We start from the raw sequence: 13,071 nt of genomic DNA, 5'->3' as shown, positions 1-13,071 counted from the left end.
TATCTCATTTGATGCTCACAACAACCTTGTGATGTGGGTGTTATTATTAACCCCACTTTACAGATGAGGAAACTGAGGCTGAGAGTGGTTAAGTGATTTTCTCAGAGTTCACACAACTAATTCAAACTCAGCTCTCCCTGACTCCAAGACCAGTGCTATATCCACTGCATTGCCTCATTGTATAATGGCACTGGTAAACAGCAAAATATGGGAAACTTCTTGCAAATGGATGGGGAAAATCATTCCTAGATAAGTTAAAAGTTCAGAGATGTAAGAGGCTGGCCCAAGTCACCACCCCACCACCACCATGAAGCTCTGCTCTCAATTTAGCATAGCATTAGTATGGAAAGTGATGCTTAGAAACTCCAAGCAAAAAGGGGGTGAAAGTCTTAATGTTATAGGATAGTAGAAATTTTATAAAGGAGATCTATAATGGGGAAAGAACTTAAATGATGACCTTAGCTCTTACTAGTTTCCGTAACACAATATTATTACTTGTTTACCTCTGAGAGGCTGAGATTTGTTATGCATAATAGAAGAAAATGAGTTGTATACACATAATGATATTTTGTAGTGGCAAACAGTTTAGATTGCAAGAGGAAATGAGTTTCATTTCCTTTCTGGGAAAGTTTAGTGGGAACAGAAAAAAAGAGAAGACTGAATAATTATTTCTCATTGATCTTAATTACACGCCTTTTGTTGGCCTTTTGAAATGCCCCCTTTCTAAGAGCCCCCACAGAATCCCATTATTATTGAAAACTCTGCAAGAGGGAGGGAAAACTTCCTAAAAAGGGAGCTGGACAAAGCTAATTAGGAAATGCACATCTCCAGGTTGGTCCAGCGTGATAAAAGTTTTGTCCAGAGCAATTCTCAGGCACCAATCAATCAATAAGCTTGTATACGAAGGTGCTTTGTTAGATCCTGGGAATACACAGAAAAAAAATTAAAGTCTGCCCTCAGAGAGCTTATATCCTATCAGGAAAAACAAGTCCATAAATATATATGGGGTGGCTAGGTGGTGCAGTGGATAGAGCACGGGCCCTGCAGTTAGGAGTCCCTGAGTTCAAATTCGACATCAGACACTTAATAATGACCTAGCTGTGTGGCCTTGGGCAAACCACTTAACCCCATTGCCTTGCAAAAATCCTTAAAAAAACCAAAACAAAATTATATACAGATTTAAAACAAACATTAATAATAGGCTTATCATTAAATTAATCAAGCATTTATTATGTATCTACTATACACTTATTATGAATTTATAATGTACCTACTACATTGCACACCTATTACATTGTGATTACAAAAACTAAAAATGAACCAGTTGTTACTCAATTCAGTCTATCTGGAGAGATAACACGCATATAAAGGTTCATCCTTTAACAGATGTGAAGTCATCTAGGGAGAGATCCAGGAGGCCATGCTTACTGTCTGTCTGGAGAGATAACATGCACACAAATAAGTAAATATAGGCTAGATATTAAGAAATGAAAGATTCATCCTTTAATGTCATAGATTTGAAATCATCTAGGGAGAGATCCTAGAAGCCATGCTTACCATCTATCTGGAGAGAGAATGTGCACCAAAAAAGTAAATCTAGACTAAATATCAAGAAATGAAAGGGTTAGCTCTGAAGATCATAAGGGAGAGACCCTAGAAGCCATGATTTGCAGTTGAGGAAAGTTAGGGAGGGGTAAAGGAAAGTATTAGCAACTGGGGCAGTCAGGAAAGGCTTACATAACCTCTTTTTGGCAGTCTGTTAAAGCCTATGGTCATCTTCTCAGAATAATGTTTTGAAATGCATAAAATACAAATGATTGTAATGGAAAACAGTTACACTAAAAATCAAGTTTAAAATCTGATGGTTAAGAATTCTCAATATAGGGGCGGCTAGGTGGCATAGTGGATAAAGCACCGGCCTTGGAGTCAGGAATACCTGGGTTCAAATCCGGTCTCAGACACTTAATAATTACCTAACTGTATGGCCTTGGGCAAGCCACTTAACCCCATTTGCCTTGCAAAAAAAAAAAAAGAATTCTTAATATAAGGAAGGTGATATTTGAGCTGATTCGTGAAGGAAATGAGGGATTCTAAGAGGTGGAGGTAAGGATGGGAGGGCATCCTATCCCCATGGAAGGTCTGGAGGATGTTATCTGTGTCTGGGGAGGGAATTCCTAGGCATGTAAAATTACAGGAGTGTAAAGTATTTAATATTTCTCAGAAAGCATTGGGTAAATGAGGCCGAGTCTTTTTTTAAAAAGGGAAAAACTGACATACTTATAAAGAAGGGAAATTTTCAAAAAAGTATAAAACCTGAAGTGGGGGGGGGGGAGACTATTTAATAGATCTTACCGTTAATTCAAAATAGTTCCCTCTTAACTTGAAATGATGATCCAAAACTGAACTAAATCATTTTCTTCCCACTGAGTAGTGATTAAAAAACAATCAAGTATAAAAGTGTTAGACTTATGAATATTTTCTACATGTTCTACATGTTCTACATTGGTCAATGGAACACATTATTTGTACTATCTGCTGAGCACTTTTATGAATATATAGAAAACTGCTCAGGAGATAGTACAAATAATGTGTTCCATTGAACAAAAGACAACTAGAAGGCACAGTCGTTAGAGCACTGGCCTTGGAGCCAGGAGGACAGGAGTTTGAATCCAGCCTCAGACACTTGGTACTCACCAGCTGTGTGACCTTGGGCAAGTCACTTATGCCTGGCATCCAGGTCCGGTCATATTCATATCTGATCACTGGATCCAGATGGCTCTAGAGGAGAAATTGAGGCTGGTGGCTTAGCACAGCCCCTATCTCTTTCAAGTCTAATTCATGTGCTCATCATGGCATCATCTCCCAGATGTCATGGCCTTTTTCGAGAATGAAGGACATATATCATTATCATGGAACAAATAGATTCCATCTTCCACCTAGGTCTTCTGGGTTGGCTGACGTTTTTGCAGTCTTGGGCTTTGTTTTTGTTTCTGTCTTTCTCCTTCCCAGTCTACTTAAACACTGATAAACGATAATAGTCCTTACCATGTTGTGGGAAAGGACTATAAATACCTAACAAAGGAGTTTTCATTTTCTCTTAGTGGTCATCAAAGAGCCAGTGGATTTTCTTGGGCAGAAAGTGACATAGTTGTCCATTATTTCTTCCTGAAGACTGATATAAACTCAAGAGAAACACAGTGTTAGGGAAATTTAGAATGACTTTGATTCTCTTCTATCAGCTGAGTATAAACACTTGCTCAAATAGGTAGTCTCAGGACTTTGAGACAAGCAAAAATTTATAACCTTAGTGGTTGGTTTCAAGACTCACTAAGTTTTAATTATTTCCTCGTTTTAGAGGGTAGTCCTTAAAGTTACTGCTGTTCAATTGTTATCTAACTCTTAATGTCCTCATGGATCATACAGTCCAAGGGGTTTTCTTGGCAAAGATACTGAAGTGGTTTGGCATTTCTTTCTCCAACCCTTGGAGCACAACTCAATTGCCCTACAATTTCCAGCTAATGTAGCTAATATAGGAAAAACATCAGATTTACCTAGTGTTTTTTAGTCATTCAGTCTGTCCAATTCTTTGTAACCCCATAGACTAGCACTCTAGACCCTTCTATTCTCCATATCACTCAATGTCTGTCCAAGTTCATGTTCATTGCCTCCATGAAATTGTCTATCCATCATATCCTCTGCCATTCCTTTTCCTTTTATCCTAATCTTTCCCAAATGCCAGGATCCATTCCAATGATGTGGCCAAAGTGCTTTAATTATGTGGCCAAAGTACTTTTTTCCCCCCAAGCTGATTTCCTTTGGCTCACACTGCTCTGTGAAATGTTTTCTGAAATGTGGTAGCTCATTGTTTCTTGGGAGGCAACCAGGTGTGAACTCCCCAACAGAGCTTCTTGAGTCCTCTGTTCTGTTTGCACAGCCTGTGTCTCTCCCTGATGATGATGATGATGATGATGGTGGTGGTGGTGGTGGTGGTGATGATGTTTGTCCATGGCATCAGGGGGAGGTGATGCCATGACATGGATTTGAGTGAGGGGGTACTGTACTAAATGATGAGCTTCATGCCTAACTTTCTTCTCCCGAGCATGCAGTGGATAAAGCACTGGTTTTGAGATCAAGAGGACGGGAAAATCCGGCCTCAGATATCTACTAGCCATGCGACTTTGGGCACAATATTAGGGAAAGTCACTAACCTTAACTACCTCACATCTAGAACTATCTCTAGTTGTCCTGATTCATATCTGGCCACTGGATTCAGATGGCTCTGGAGGAGAAAATGAGGCTGGTGATTTAACATAGCTGCCATCCCCTTCACTCAAATCCAATTCTCATGCTTGCCATGGCATCAGCTCCCTGCTGTCATGGTCTTCTTTGAGAATGAAGGACAAACATTATTGTTATTGACCAAAGTATTGAAGCTTTATCTTCAGAATTTGATCTTCCAATGATCAGCCTGAATTAATTCCTTTTAAGTATCAACCAATTTGTTTTCTTGCTGGCCAAGGGACTGTCAAAAATCTGCTCCCAAGAGCACAGTTTATAAGGGTGAATTGTGAGACATTCAGCTTTCTTTACCTATATGGAAATGGATTTGGTTAAACTCATCTGTATTTTTCCTTCTTTTTCAGAATCATGATTCCGGTAACGGAATTCAGGCAGTTTTCTGAACAGCAGCCTGCATTCAGAGTACTGAAACCTTGGTGGGATGTGTTTACAGAATATCTCTCTGTAGTCATGCTAATGATTGGTGTGTTTGGCTGTACCTTACAAGTAAGTAAATAAAATGCTAGCATAAATCCAGGGCTGGGAGATGTGGGAATAAAGGAAACCTTTTCTTTTAAATAAGTTTTATTGGTTAAATATTTTTAGATATCATTTTCAGAAATATTATCTCTTTCCTACTCTCTCCCTCCATCAAAATCAAACTCTTCCTTTGAACAAAACTCAACACAGTGACCGCAATTCACAATGAAATGGCAGCACTGTGCCTCAGTAGTTCTCCCTCCCCTCTACTGACTCCTCTCCAAGTGCTTTGCTTTCTTATGACACTGGCCTCCCTGCTCTTATTCACATGCCACACACATCTCCTGGCTGAGTGTTTTTCATCCTCCTCTCTGGCTCCTGGCTTCCTTCAAGTTTCAGCTAAATTTCTGCCCGCTACAAGAAGACCTTTCCAATGATGGCACCTCCTCCCTCAGACTACACTCTAATTATCTTGTACATAAGTATTTTGTTTGTATATAGTTATCAGCATGTTGTCTCCCCCCTTTTGACTGGGAGTGGGCTCCTTGTGAGCAGTCTCTATTTGCCTTTCTCTGTATGTCCAATATTTAGCACATAGGAGGTACTTAATGCTAGCTGACTGACTTAAAGAAGGGAAAGTATGATTCATAACCTGCTCTCCAGAATCATCTTTAGTTTTCCATTGACTTTCGTTGATCCTTCGCATTTTTGTTGTCATTTTGTTTATGTTATTCTTTGAGTTCTGCTTAGGTTACCTTGTTATCTGCCCATATTCCTCTGAAAAGAAATCACCAGAGTTCTATTTTACTGCATCCTGTTGCAATTCTTGCTGTGGCATAGCAGGGAACCGAGCCTTTTTGGACGAGCTTCCTTGGAGCTCAAACACTGCAGTCATTCATAAATGTTCTGATATACTTTCACTGAAACTTAAAGGCAGTCGACTGATGGGCAAGCAGGTTATTGTTGTTGAGTCTTTTGGTTTTATTTTGCTTGTAAAAAAGTATTGAAAATATCCCTGACTTTAAGAATTGTTGAATAATGAAATAAAAAAAATTCAGTTCCTGAATTTAGGATCACAAGATCATAAATTTAGAGCTGAGAACAATCTTAGGTGTCATCTAGTACAACCACCCTTCTCAACCCATTCTGTTGGTGAGGAGCTGAGGGCCAAAATGGATAAGTGACTTGACTTGTCCAAGGTCTCATAGGTAGTAACAGAGCAAGGATTTGAACTCATGCCTGTTGACTTCAAAGCCAGTCACTTTCTCCTATGCCACACTACCACTTTCAAATGAAATATTTTTCTTTTTTTAAGACACTCAGGGTTAAATGACTTTCCCAGGGTCACACAGTTTATAAGTGTCTGGGGCTAGATTTAAGGACCAATGTTAGCTTCTTGGATATTTTTCCTCAGGTGAATGTCTTTTGGCACAATGTTAATTCTAAGCTCTAACTAAAAATTAACCTTCTGTGTTATATCACAATACTAATTGGAGTACTTCCCTCTTCAATGTGTAGTCACTTCCTCTGGCAGTGAGAGTGACTCTTGTCCACTCCTTTTAAAAAGGAATCTTATGTTCTTGTCCTCCTATGAAGCAAAAAGGACCCCAAACACCATCTAGTCTAATTGCCCTCATAAATGAGGAAGCATCAGAGAGGTTGTCACTTGCCCAGCGTCATACATCAAATCAATAAGGCATTTCCAATCTTTCCCCTTTATAACACCTACATAGAGGGATGGGAGTGGGTGGGATAAAGGGCTTCCTTTCCTTCTTGAATATTCCTTGGATGCCAGTTCAAAAGTGGACCTTGTTAAGTGCCAGTGAAATATAAAGACAAAAAAGGATGCATCTCTGCCCCCAGAGGCTTCCATACCATTCCCATGCTAATAGCATACCTGTCTCTGGGTTACTCCACCATGGTTACATGTCTCCCCACTGAACTTGCTTAGAATGTGATGCAGTCATCAAATTTTAGATGTAAGAATCTTAGCAGTCATCTCCTCTAGATCTCTACTTTTACAGATGAGGATACCGAGGTCCAGATATGGTTAAATTCAAGGTCCAAGGTCAGGTGGTTATGAGAGAGTTTGGGGTTAGAAAGCAAGTCTCACATCTCAAGTCCAGGGTTCTTTCCAATCATCCCTATTGTTTGTATTTCCTATGGTAGAATGAAATGGGAGCCTAGGGAAGCTCTGGAGAAACCCTAATAGATAAGAAAGAATTAGTTTATTTGGGGAAAAAATGTGAAATTCAAGATCACCTAGAAAAATGGTCATATTGAGCACTCCTAACACCAACACAAGGTCAACTAGGTGGCACAATGGATAGAATGTCAGGGTCTGGAGTCAAGAAGACCCATCTTCATGAGTTCAAATTCAGCCTCAAGATGCTGACCAGCTGTGTGACCCTGGACAAGTCCCTTAACCCTGTTTGCTTCAATTTCTTCATCTGTAAAATGAGCTGGAGAAGAAAATGGCAAACTCTTCTGGTATCTCTGCCAAGAAGAGCCCAAATGGGATCACAGAACAGTTGAACCACTGTCAAACATGAAGTAGCTTTTGCCCTCAAAACTCCCCATGGTAGCAGAACTCAATTAGAACTTCATTGGAAAAATGTTTGACAAAATTTTTTTTAAATACAATAAAATTTGGATAATGTTACATTTTAAAAGTAAGTCAATGTGTACCCTCAAGCATGCTTATGTATGGGCCTGTTTCTATTTGAGGTTGAGAGCATTGATTGGGAGGCCACATATCCCTTAGGTCCAGGAGTACGTTCAAATGTTTCCTGCAAATTTGGTCTCATTAAACATTCTCCTAATTATCCATACTACCATAGAGAAAAGGAGAAGGAGAGGGAGACTCTACAGACTATGCAAGTCCCTTCTCTCATATGGAAGGACTTCTAATGTGTTCTGAACTTGTCTGATTTCTATTTGGCAATGGCAGGCTTCTGAAGATGGTCTTAAGGAATCAAACAGTCATTAGATATTTGTTGAGTTGAAAGCACTGTGATAGAAACAAATGTGATAAGGGAGCAGTATAGGCGACACCTGTTAAAAATAGGAAGAGGGCTGGGCATTAAAAGGTCTCAAAGTACAATAGTATTGGAGTTGGACCATGAAGGATGTAGAGATGCCATACAAGTGGGAAAGGGTGTTAACACTGTGGGAGATCATTATGCAAAAAGAACATGGTAGCCAACATAAGTCTTTGTGGAAGGATAGTGACCCAGAATGAAGGGTTTCTTTTGGATTCCCAATGGGATAAAATGTTGAATAGCCGAGCCAAGACCATCTTGTTAAGGACTTGGAGAGAGGTTAAGGGCTAGGACTATAGTCAGTGGGAGCCACTGAAGAAGTTTGGGTGGAGAAGTGATAAGGTGAGAATTGTAGATCACTTTGGATAAGTATGAGAGTCTAGTTATGAGTCTGACTTCAGAGAAGTGAATAGTGAAGTACACTCTCAAATACTAAAATGTGATCAACAGTGGGGAGGGGTTTGGGCTAGGGCCTGAATCTCTGGGACATAGGATAATGAGCTCCCTGAATAGAATATACCTTCCTCCAACCCAGATCAGCCTCTTTTCGGAAACTTAGTCTTAAGTGTACTGAAGTATACTGAAAAGATCACTGAATTGCCCAGGGTCCCTCAGCCAGTATGTGGTAGAGCCCAGATGAACCTGGCTCCTAAGCAGCTTTCTCTCCCCCTTGCAGTGTTATCATCTATAAAACAACAGAAACAGCCCTGCCCCTATGGAGGCCACCTTCTGCTAACTTCTATGTAAGCACTTGTGCGTAGTGCTTGGGGTGTTAAGGGAGGATGAGTGCCTTTGGCATGAGGGCTGCCAGGCTGCTCATCCATACCTTTGGTGACCACCTTTATCCAACACCCAAGAAGCTGTAGCATGTGCAATGGCCACACACTGGTAAAAATGTCTCATTGCAAATCTCAAAATGCTAGCTACTCTATTTTTATTTTAGTCGCCTGGCTAATTAGTATTTAATATAAGATCTGAACCTAGGTTTTCCAATTTCCAAAACCAGTGCTCTTCCCACTCCAACATGCTGCTTTTCTAAGAAGACTTGATTTCAAATCTAGCCTCAGACTCTAGCTGTCTGACCTTGGGCAAGTCACTTTACCTTTATCTGCCTCAGTTCCCTCATCTGAAAAATGGGGATAATGATAGTTTCCATCTCTGAGTTATTGTGAGGATCAAATGAGAAAATAATTGGTAAAGTACCTAGCAGAGTGTCAGATACATTGTTAGCATTATATAAGCATTAATTATTATTATTAAATAATAAAACTTAATAATAAGTATGGGAGAGGAACAGAAGACACCACTCATGAAATAATAATTGGTCAAATACTTAGCATATTGTTAGCATTACATAAACATTAGTTGTTATTACTAAAAATAGTATTTAATAATAAATATGGGAAGGGAGAGGGTAGGACTCACAAAAGTGACACTAATATTTTAACTTTGCTAAATGAGAGACTGTTATATGCAATAAAGATATTAAGAAGCCAAGGTCTTTGTGAAGAACGAGAAGATAAGATAATAAATCCAATTAGCCTTTCCTGAGTCTTATTATCTGTTATATGCTATATTTCCTGAGGGGAAGCACTTTTATTTTTTGGCTTTCTTTGATCATTGCTTGCTTTTTTTTTTTTTGATGATATTGTTTGTCCTTCATTCTCAAAGAAGAAAGGTGATGTCATGACAAACAAGAGAATTGGATTTGAGTGAGGGGAAGCTTTGCTAAGTCACTAGCCTCGCTTTCTCCTCTGGAGTCATCTGTCCAGTGGCCAGATAGGAATCAGGATGACTGGAGATGGCTCTGGATTGAAGGGTGAGTGACTTGTCCAAGGTCACACAGCTAGTCTGTCAAATGTTTGAGATCACATTTGAACTCAGGTTCTCCTGACTCCAGGGCTGGTGCTCTCTCCACCATACCACTTAGAGATGCAGGAATAAGATATCTTACTGGAAGAGTCAGTTTTTGCTAATTAGTTTCATGGGGTTGCTATGGAGAGCCTGGAAGTGGGAACTCAAAAGCGTCCTTGCTTGCCCTTCCCCCCTCTTTCCAGACAACTGGGAAGTTGTCAGATGTTCACAAAAGGAGCTCCTTAACGATAAAAGGGATCAGCTGGAACTGCGTTCACAGTTCTCATTGGTTCTTTTGGGTCTTGCCCAGGGTTATGTCAGAGTGTTGTCCTGTCCGAGTATTTACTGACATTGTCTTCTTCTCTGTGCTCTGTTCCAACTCAACAGACCAGCTCCCGGCATTTTTCTCCTAAGAATGGAGCTTGTTTATAGAAACCAACAAATGTTGACAACAGCATGCTGCTTTGGACCAATATACATGCATGCTCTATTAGAATGAAGCTGCAGAGGACTCAACAAAACTTTAAGGGTGGTCCTAGGGGTATATTGGGTCACACATGTTAGGCTGGATTCATAGCATGATGGCAAAGAGCATTTAATATTGGGAATGGCCTTTGGCTAATTCATACTACACCCTAGCCATGAAAGCTTGATGATGGGACCGAGAAGGTGGGGATAGCTTTCCAATGATAGCTAGATAAGTAAATAAAGTCAAAATGACTCTATTCATTTTCACAATATTATTCAGTTATTCAAAATACAAAATTACTAACAAAGCTACCAAAAATGCTTGCAAAGGGAAGCAGTACCACATGGGGAGATATTTAATAGAGGCTTTTAATTTTAGATCTGCCAAATCATCCGATAATATTGGGCTTAATGAATACCTTCCTAGTCAACAGAGAGTCCTTTCTAAAACTATAACTTGGACTTCTGTTCACATTTCTGGATTAACTTTTACTGAACAAGTCAGTGCTATTCTCTGGACCTCAATTTTTAAGATCTGTTAAATTAGAAATACCAAAAGAATTTCAGGATTTATCTGTTAAGGTAAAGAGTTAAGTAGCATAGTGAATAGAATACTGGATTTGATTATGAAGTCTTTGGTTGAGATAAGCCCTCTGAAACTTACCTATATGACCCTGGGCAAACTCCTTAGTTTCTACAAAACTCAGTCTCCTCTCTGTAGAGTTGGGATAATAATACATAATGTCATTCTTTAATAATATTTATTGAACCTGTTTCATTGGGGTATTGTGAATACTGGTGAGAATAATGTATGTAAAATGATTTTGAAACATTAAAGCACTATGTTAATATCAATTATTATTATTATTAAGTTTATCAAATAGAAGCTTGGTAAAACTGCTTAATTATTGATTGGCAAAATGTTTCAGTAATGAAATGATCACCTGCTAATTCATAGAATAACTAATGTGATAATTTATACCTCTCAGGGTTGATAAATCATTGATTAATAATAGCTAGTAATAATAATAGTAACAATACTAATAATACTAGCAGTCAACATTTTTGTAGGTCTTTACGATTTGCAGTGCACCTTACATGCATCAAGTCATTAAAGGCTCAAAGCCCTGTGAACACCCTATTTTATGTGTGCAAACATTTGCCTTGTTTATACATACATGTTTATGTACATTTATATTCTTTCCAGAAAGTAGGCTTCTGGGGCAGCTGGGTGACGCAGTGGATAGAGCAGCAGCCCTGGAGTCTGGAGGACCTGAGTTCAAATCCAACCTCAGACACATAATAATGACCTAGCTGTGTGGCCTTGGGCAAGCCACTTAACCCCATTTGCCTTGCAAAAGCCTTTTAACAAAAGAAAAGAAAGTAGGCTTTCTATGAGTAGGTACTGGGTCCTTGTGTTTTGTTTTTACCATCCTCACTACTTGCACAGTAGCTAGAATATGATGATACATGTTTTATGATAACATTAGAATGTTCTGATGTTTTATGATAGCATTAGAATATTATAAAAACACATGTTTTATTACATCAGAAAATTATAATAATGTTTTATGATGGCATCAGAATATTATAATAATTATATAATAATGTAATAATGATAAGGATTAGAATATTATAAAACATTTTATAATGTCAGGAAATTATGTTTTCTGATAGCATTAGAATATTATTATATAATTAATAGATCAGATGTAATTGATTGAGGTGGTAGCATCCAAGAGATGACCTACCTTCATTATTATATCTTTCAAGTGTCAGAGCTATAACTACCATTTAGATGGCTTTAAAGCCATCTAACATTCTTTATACAGTAACAGCCAGCCCTTCACACACTCATCACTTATTGACTTCACTTTACTACTCCTTTCTTGGTTTACGTGTGGAGCATTTTTAATTTGTCAAGATTTACTGTTGAATGGTCTTAATAAAAGAAGGTGAAAAGGCCTCTCAGGTTTCCCCATTAAAAGTTACCTCCTGCTTTCTTTCTTACTTGCTTATTTGTTTGTCAGAAGTAACAAACTAAAAATCCTCAAATTTCTTTATTCATACAGAGTGAATTAATATAACATCCCAATGAGGCAGGTTCAACTGACACCATTAAAGAACAAAACAATATTATTACCCAATTTTTACAGAGGAAACTGAGTCTCAGAGAGGCTAATGGGCTTGTCCATGGTCACATAGCTAAGTTTCTGAAGTCTGATTTGAGTGTAAAATCTTAGAATTTAAAGCTGGGAAGCAACTCAGAAGTCACCAAGTCTAACCTGATTGCTTTGTAAGTGAGGAAACTGAAGACCAGAGAGGTTGAGTGACTCTGAAGTCCTGTAGGTAGGAAAATCAGAAAAGAGATTCAAACCATTGAACCTCTAAGGATGACCTCCCCACTTCCCTTGCTCTGTTCCATGTCAATCCATTTTGGAGTCTGTCTGCAAATATCTCTACCCACTTCTTCATCATTCCTTTTAAGATGTAGTAAGGAGTAGTTTAATGAAGATTTAAAATTCACATCTAAGTCAGATTTCTTTTAAAGGTGGGTGGTAGTTATAGCCGTGACCCTTAAAGATTTATGTAATTTATTAATGGTTCTTTAGAGTTTTAGTTTTTAACCAGCTGAGGAACTTTCGGATCTAGAGTTCAAAGACCATCCAGTCCAACCTTCCATGTACAAGAGACCTTCTACAATGCACTCAACAATGGGTCGCATCTTTGTTAGAGGACCTCCAATAAGGTGGAGTTCACGATCTCCTGAGGCAACTCATTCTAGCTGTTAACGTCAAGTATAAATTGACTTCCTAGAAACCTCCACTCACAGCTCCTAAACCTGCTCTCTGGAGGCCCAGCAGAAAAGTCTAAACCCTTTGCCTCTGATTTATTTCTAGACAAATGATTCTTTTCAAAGCTATTGGAGAAAACACTATTCCTAGGATCT

General features: G+C 38.8%; 1 protein-coding gene across 2 annotated transcripts in view; it reads left to right on the top strand.

Annotated features, from left to right (window-relative positions):
• LRRC8C (leucine rich repeat containing 8 VRAC subunit C) overlaps positions 1-13,071 on the top strand; it is a 113,110-nt gene that overhangs the window by 72,549 nt on the left and 27,490 nt on the right. For both annotated transcript variants that reach the window (XM_074221709.1, XM_074221710.1), the window contains exon 2: positions 4,644-4,785. In XM_074221709.1, the coding sequence (XP_074077810.1) occupies positions 4,644-4,785 (142 nt within the window). The remainder of the gene's footprint in view (positions 1-4,643; positions 4,786-13,071) is intronic.

The sequence above is a fragment of the Macrotis lagotis genome, chromosome 2, assembly GCF_037893015.1.
Source record: "Macrotis lagotis isolate mMagLag1 chromosome 2, bilby.v1.9.chrom.fasta, whole genome shotgun sequence".
Taxonomy (NCBI): Eukaryota; Metazoa; Chordata; class Mammalia; order Peramelemorphia; family Peramelidae; genus Macrotis; species Macrotis lagotis.
The sequence above is the reverse complement of the archived record's forward strand: the minus strand, read 5'-3'. Positions and strand labels throughout refer to the sequence as shown.